Source organism: Gossypium hirsutum, chromosome D04 (genome assembly GCF_007990345.1).
Source record: "Gossypium hirsutum isolate 1008001.06 chromosome D04, Gossypium_hirsutum_v2.1, whole genome shotgun sequence".
Classification (NCBI taxonomy): domain Eukaryota; kingdom Viridiplantae; phylum Streptophyta; class Magnoliopsida; order Malvales; family Malvaceae; genus Gossypium; species Gossypium hirsutum.
In genome coordinates, this window is record NC_053440.1 from 48,715,737 (window position 1) to 48,722,133 (window position 6,397).

Below are 6,397 nucleotides of genomic sequence, written 5' to 3' on the forward strand. Positions count from 1 at the left end.
AATTTTTATTTTATTTATTTTCGAATTGAATTGAATTTTGTTCACTCCTAATTCGGGTTTTTTAGGTATATGGAGGTAAGAACTTGTGCTAAAATAATTTGATAAGAATTTTAACCCTTACTCATACAAATCAAGATAAGTTCAAGTTTTATGTATCACTTTCGGTATAAGGCCGGTAACATAAGATTGATATAGCTTTTTTATGACCAAAAAAACAATGGTAACCTTTGTTTGAAATAAAAAAATATCATTCAATTAATTCGAATTTAAATTTAACAAAAAAAAATAATCAATTTAAATTGATTTGATTATTAAAAAAATTAATAACTTGAACTTGTTCAATTTGAACTAAAAGATGACTCAAGTAATATATATATATTTAAATCCAAAAATAATTTGAACCTAAAATGATTATAATGTGAAATGATCTAAACTTGAATAATCCAAAAGAATCATATGGCAAAATTCAAAATGACTCTGAAACTCAACTGTTACGATTGAATAATCAAACAAAAAATGACTCAAACTAGAAATAATCTAAGTCCGAAGCAATTCCAACCTAAAAATAATTTGAACCCAAATAAAAAATAGACAATTTAAATTTAAATTAATTGAATCTAAAATTAATCCGAAGTATCTAATATGCATAAAAAGGAAGGTATAAATTGAGGGTGTAATACAATGAAGAATTGATTAAATAGAAGGTGAGTGAAGTGGCAACATGTGCCAAATTTGGAGGCAAATGGAAAGTACCATGATATTCGTTTTGCGTTTGTGTGATGTTGGCAAAGGCACGAATGGGGAGGCAATTAAAAAGCTCTGTTGGTATTGGGCGGAGTCAGCAATCACATTCCATTAACCTGTATCCGATCAGCCGCTTGAATGGAATGGAAGTTTCAAAATAATTACACATAAAAGTAAACGAAAAGTGTATATACAACAACAATAGTGGGAGCATCTTTTCTTAGACTTGGGAGGGTCTCCACGGCATATCCAGCTCCCTTGGACCTGCCTTTACTTAACATTCACAACTTCCTGCACTAACTTGTTAGCCTATTTTTGTTTTTGGATCTTTTTAAAAGACGAATTTTGTGTCGATTTTTGTTTAGTGACGGTATGATAATTCAAACTTTGATGAATTTTGATTTGATATTATCTGATAAGATAGTTTTCTGTTTTCCTTTTTGAAAATTGAGTTTGGGATAGGACCGGATGTGTATTAAAATTTTTAGAGATTAAGTGCTCCTTTGGATGCCCAGTTAGTACCAGTGAGGTGCGTTTACAGTGCCAAACTCACTGCAGCAGTTGTTTGATTTGCACGGTCAGTGCAGTGAGTTTTCCTTTCAAACACACTGGTCAGCTGATTTTCAGCTGGAGAAGATTTCAGCAGTGGATGAATTTACTGAACTGTTGGCACTGTAACAGACAAAAACGCCCTTATTTTTACTTATCATTTTACCATTTTAGCCTTGAAAATTAAATTAATTTCTTTTCCTGCATAAAACCCTGCTCTTCAACTCCTTCAATTGACACTCACAGCAGACTCAAAGAAGCTCATATTCTCGACTCATCCTATCAATATTGTTCTCAACTTTGATCTGGTAAGACAAAACCCTTCTTTTTCTACTCTATATATGTGTTTGAATTATATCAAAGTAGTTTCTTAAAGCAGTTAAGTAATTACTAGAAATGAAAAAGAATTTTTGTGTTCATACACAAATCCATATGTTCTTTCTCATTACATGTTTTTTTTACCTCTACTTGCCGTTGAAGAGATTGAACATAATTGATGATTTCATCAAGCATACCAGCTTTGCCTGTGATTTTGTTACATCCTGGTATAAATCTTACAGATACTTCATTCTTTCACTGATTTTCTTCCTTCTAACCTATAAAAATCAACATAATTAAAACATTATTATGTAATGAAAGAGACCTGATAAAATAAGAAAACAAATAAGAAAACATCTCCTGCAATGCTGTATTCATGTCTCAAACCCTCAAAAACTAAAAACTATCAAAAACAAAAAAAAGTACAGCTAAACAAATGAAACAACAAAAGCTTGTATAGAAAGGTTCTAAGGTTCCCAAGATTCTAGAGAAAGGCTTAGCCTAAACTAAAGATAATCTCATTAATCCCATCTTCAACTTCCATACCTCCTCATTTGCTGCTAAATAAAATTAAAGCAAAAGCCATGTAATTAAAAAGTCAAATATGCCAACACTAAAAACTTTGACTATACAAAATTGTTATTCTATATGTTGTTCGAACATGAAATAAAACAAGAGAAGCAATCAAAGTTCTAATAATCTCCCTCTTTGACATTTTGACAAGATCAACAACAAACAATTAACACAAAATCTGAACAAATCAACGAAAACTAGAATATATCTCCCCCTAAGAAATAGAACCATGCTCGACCATACACTTCCCTTGTCAATATGATTGGTCATCACATTGTCCACCAAGCATACACACTCTTTCCAAAGTAATTTCAAGAAATATAGAGCATGACAAATAATCCACACAAGTCCCATTTAGTATCAACAAAAACCACAAAAAGTAGCATAAAGAGAACACGAGATAAGCAACAAATAAACTAAAAATTAAACTTATAAAATTAGGTGTCATGTATGTTAAATTAGAAGTTATTTAGCTTCTCAAATTCTTCATAGCGGTCACTGAAAGCAGTAATCTTTGCAAGCAGGAAGCATTTTAGGAGGTGAAAGTAAGAATGAGACTCTAATATCATAGAAAACTATTAGGCTAGTTGTTCAGAGTGAAAGACACCTGTGGGGCAAACAAATGTGAAGTCCAACGGGTAAAAGAAGAGAATCACATATTTCTTCCCAATGTATTCAGAGAGCTTGACCTGAAAGAATAATGCATAGTTCAGAATAGAATTGGAAAAACATATGTAATCATAACAAAAGAGGGAAAATTTTATTTAAGTGCCTATACTTGAGAACAATATCCACATAAGATACCTTAATGAACTCCTGGTCAAAGACGGCCTCAGCCTCAAAATCAGGGGCAGGATTTCCCACCAGTGGAAGCTCACTCTGAAAGAGATGATCGAAATATGAAACCGAATCATACATGAGAAATTATGTGGATAAAGAAATAGTTCACCATCAAAACATTCAGAATTCGTTTAGAATAAACATATCTCAAAACTAATTCTGAATTTCACTTAACATAATTTGCTCCTCTTTCTTCTTTTTCCTTTCTCCAAAAAGCTAAAATGTTTATTGAAAACAAACTAATTCATTTTAAACTAAATGATATAGATATCCATTTTCATTTGGAGCCCCCAACAAAACTCACCAAATGGAGTTAGCTTTGGCTTCCTATTTTGCCTTTACAATGGAGTCATAGACCCACATTTACGGCGCTATTCCTTGGCAACACTAATTTTTTCCATCTTTGCATTAAAATCGAAACCAGATCCAAATTCCACACTATATGAGTTAATATATGATATATTCACAATATATAATTTTATACATAACTAATGAAACAGTTAAGATAATGCGAAGCCTTATTACAAACTATTTCAAATATTTAAAAAGAAAAACTTGAACACATATTACAAAAATTAATTTTCTTAAAAAGAAAATAATGTACCTTTCAAATCTACTTTTGTATCTGCAAGAGCAGAGACAACATAGTACCTATGTTTCTTGTCCTGCATGGATAACCATTTGCAATCTAGGTTTTCTAAGCATTTTCTTTTCAATTTCTACATTCACTTGAATAGGTTCTGTTCTTAACTCTTAAGTAACAGGTAAAGCTATAATTCAATCAAAATTTGAAGGAGGAAACACTAACCTCTCGGATTGAACTCACGGCATGGAGAGAAAATTTATTTGTTCTTTCTTCCTTTCTTTGCCGTCTGGGAGAGATGAGAATGACCAAATCTGTTCTTTCATCTTTCCTTTTATGTTCTCATAATAATAATAATAATATAAATCCTTTTCTAATCATAAATCTAATGGCCATTATTGATTCATAAATATGTTAGTGGACTTTAATGGCTAAAATCAATATCATCCACTAACTACTGCCTCCGACTCATAGCTTTGATTAATAACTCACCTAATCCTCCTAATGTTTACTACTTCTTCAATTTAGTCTTTATACTGTACTTACTAACTTCTTTAATCATTTTCATCTCAATTCTCATTCTCGCCCCGGAAACTTCTTGGTTTAATTTTTCAGAAATTTTCAGTTTAAACAATTCGATCTCAAAGTTTTTTCCCATGCAATGCACAAGTTAATTGTATGTATTAACTAAAATATATTAAATTATTTTATAATTTTTGTTTAATTTTTTTATAAAATATGGTAAAAATTTATACATATTATTTCATAAATAAAATATTTTAAAACTAATTGGAATAGTTATAATTATTAAATATTTTTATTTTTAAAAAAATAGTATTTTTATAATTTATTAACATTTAAAATATTAAATATTTTAACATAATTTGAAAGATCTTTTAAATTTCTATCAAATCTTTATTTTTAACCGTAGAAACTTGGGTTGCAAAGCATACTAATTAAAAATAATTTAAGTATATCTAGATTTGTAATCAAATTTTAAGTAATTAAATTTTAAAATCAAAATAATTTTATAAACGTTACATTTCGAGTGATGAAAAGTTAAGTCTTTTGATATGACAGTAAAATGATTTGTTAAAATTTTGTAACCGCAATGTTAATGAAAATATTTTAATTACTAAACATGTTTTAATTCAATAAAATTATTAACTTAATTAATTTAGACAATTAAAATAACACATGTATCTATTTATAGACAATTAAAATAACTTATAGACTATATATGTTCTCTATGCTTCTTGGTGAATGCTAGCACATTGACTGAATTATATCAATGACAATAGATGGTAAAGACACGAAATTTTGTGGAGGGAGATAGTAGCTTAGCAACAAAAGCTGTTTGGGACGATGAGTTGACGTTGATATTTTGTGAACTTTGCGTGAATGAAGTCAATGCTGGCAATAGACCGACAACTCATCTAAACTCAAAGGGATGGGAAAATGTCATTGCTCTTTTTCAAGCAAAAACGGGAAAAAATTATGGAAAACCTCAATTGAAAAATAAGTGGGATACATTAAAAAAAGAATGGAGGTTATGGAGGGAGTTGCTTAAGGAATCTACAGGTATTGGATGGTGTCCATTTAAAAAGACGGTCGATGCTACCGAAGAGTGGTGGGCTGAAAAAATACAGGTTAGTGTTAACTTTATCATTATTTTAATGCATAAAGTTTATTAAAATTATTAATTTACAATTATAAAAATCTTAGTATAACATTTAACGTTTAACATATTATGTAGGAAAATCCTGATTTTAAAGGATTTAAGAAGAAAGGAATTGAACCACGATTAAATGAGTTAATGTGGCAAATGTTTGGTGGCATTGTAGCCACTGGAGAGAACGCATGGGCACCTTCGTCTGGTGTTCTTCCACGTGGGGTTCCTATGGGAGATGATGCACCTAATGAGGGATTTGGTGATTCAGATGAACATAGTAACGAACCTGAAGGTATTCCCCCTGATGAGGTACCATCAAACCCTTCTCATGAAATCCCTAATCGAAGAAAGCAAACACTTGGGGCTGTACACGGTAAGGGAAAAAAGTCAAGTTCAAGTAGAAAATCATCAAGAAATACATTAACTACTCAGATTGAGAAATTGTGTGAGAGTATGGCTAGTCCAAGGAAGTCAGTGAATGAAATTATTTTTCCTCACTCTCAATATACTATTTCAAATGCAATGGATGCTTTGCGTGCTTTGGGAGATGAAATTCCAAAAAGAGATGAACTGTACTATTTTGCCACCAAAATGTTCCAAATACCGGTGAAACGAGAAATGTTTTTGAACTTAGATCCAGATGATAGGGTTTGGTGGCTTCGACGTGAGTATGCTGAACAAAATCCAATTGCATCATTTTCATCCTTGGTAGCAACATCCTCATTTCCCTTCCAACCATATCATCAACCACCTCCACCATCAGCTCCTTAGAAATATTATTGTAATATAACTATACTACTTTTTTATATGTAAAACTAATGTATGCTACTTTTTATGTTTGGTATTTTTATGTTATGCTTTTAATCAAGTTTCTGTGTTGTATAGAATGTCACGAAATATTAAGTTACTTACATTTGATTACCTTTTCAGGTTATGGATGAATTTAACAATATATATAATAGTTTTGATATGAATTATGATACATCTGAATTAAGTGAAGAAGCTCAACGAAGAATAGCCACAATTGTTACCCAAGTTGAGCACAACAATTATCATAATGAGGAAGAATATGTGTTAAGCAGTGTATTGGTACACCACGAAACTTATTTCACTATGCA

General features: G+C 30.8%; 2 protein-coding genes across 2 annotated transcripts; one reads left to right on the forward strand and one right to left on the reverse strand.

Annotated features, from left to right (window-relative positions):
* The first annotated feature begins 668 nt into the window (after positions 1–668).
* Positions 669–6,147, forward strand: LOC107898255 (L10-interacting MYB domain-containing protein-like). Its single transcript, XM_041090751.1, has 3 exons — positions 669–1,601; positions 4,909–5,256; positions 5,364–6,147. Exons 2-3 carry the CDS (start codon positions 4,909–4,911, stop codon positions 6,048–6,050), a joined length of 1,035 nt encoding a protein of 344 aa, XP_040946685.1. The 5' UTR covers positions 669–1,601; the 3' UTR covers positions 6,051–6,147.
* Positions 2,586–4,187, reverse strand: LOC107898254 (2-Cys peroxiredoxin BAS1-like, chloroplastic). The gene is made up of 5 exons (XM_041091429.1): positions 4,123–4,187; positions 3,833–3,938; positions 2,989–3,063; positions 2,792–2,873; positions 2,586–2,698 (listed from the first exon to the last, which is right to left on the reverse strand). Exons 1-5 carry the CDS (start codon positions 4,185–4,187, stop codon positions 2,643–2,645), a joined length of 384 nt encoding a protein of 127 aa, XP_040947363.1. The 3' UTR covers positions 2,586–2,642.
* Positions 6,148–6,397: the final 250 nt, after the last annotated feature.

Coding starts and splice junctions, on each gene's coding strand:
- LOC107898254 (XM_041091429.1), bottom strand. CDS start 4,187: ATGAGAATTGAGATGAAAATGATTAAAGAAGTTAGTAAGTACAGTATA. Junction 3,939..4,122: donor ATAAAGACTAAATTGAAGAA/GTAGTAAACATT, acceptor AGAACATAAAAG/GAAAGATGAAAGAACAGATT. Junction 2,699..2,791: donor CACATTTGTTTGCCCCACAG/GTGTCTTTCACT, acceptor TCCTGCTTGCAA/AGATTACTGCTTTCAGTGAC.
- LOC107898255 (XM_041090751.1), top strand. CDS start 4,909: ATGGTAAAGACACGAAATTTTGTGGAGGGAGATAGTAGCTTAGCAACA. Junction 5,257..5,363: donor GGTGGGCTGAAAAAATACAG/GTTAGTGTTAAC, acceptor CATATTATGTAG/GAAAATCCTGATTTTAAAGG.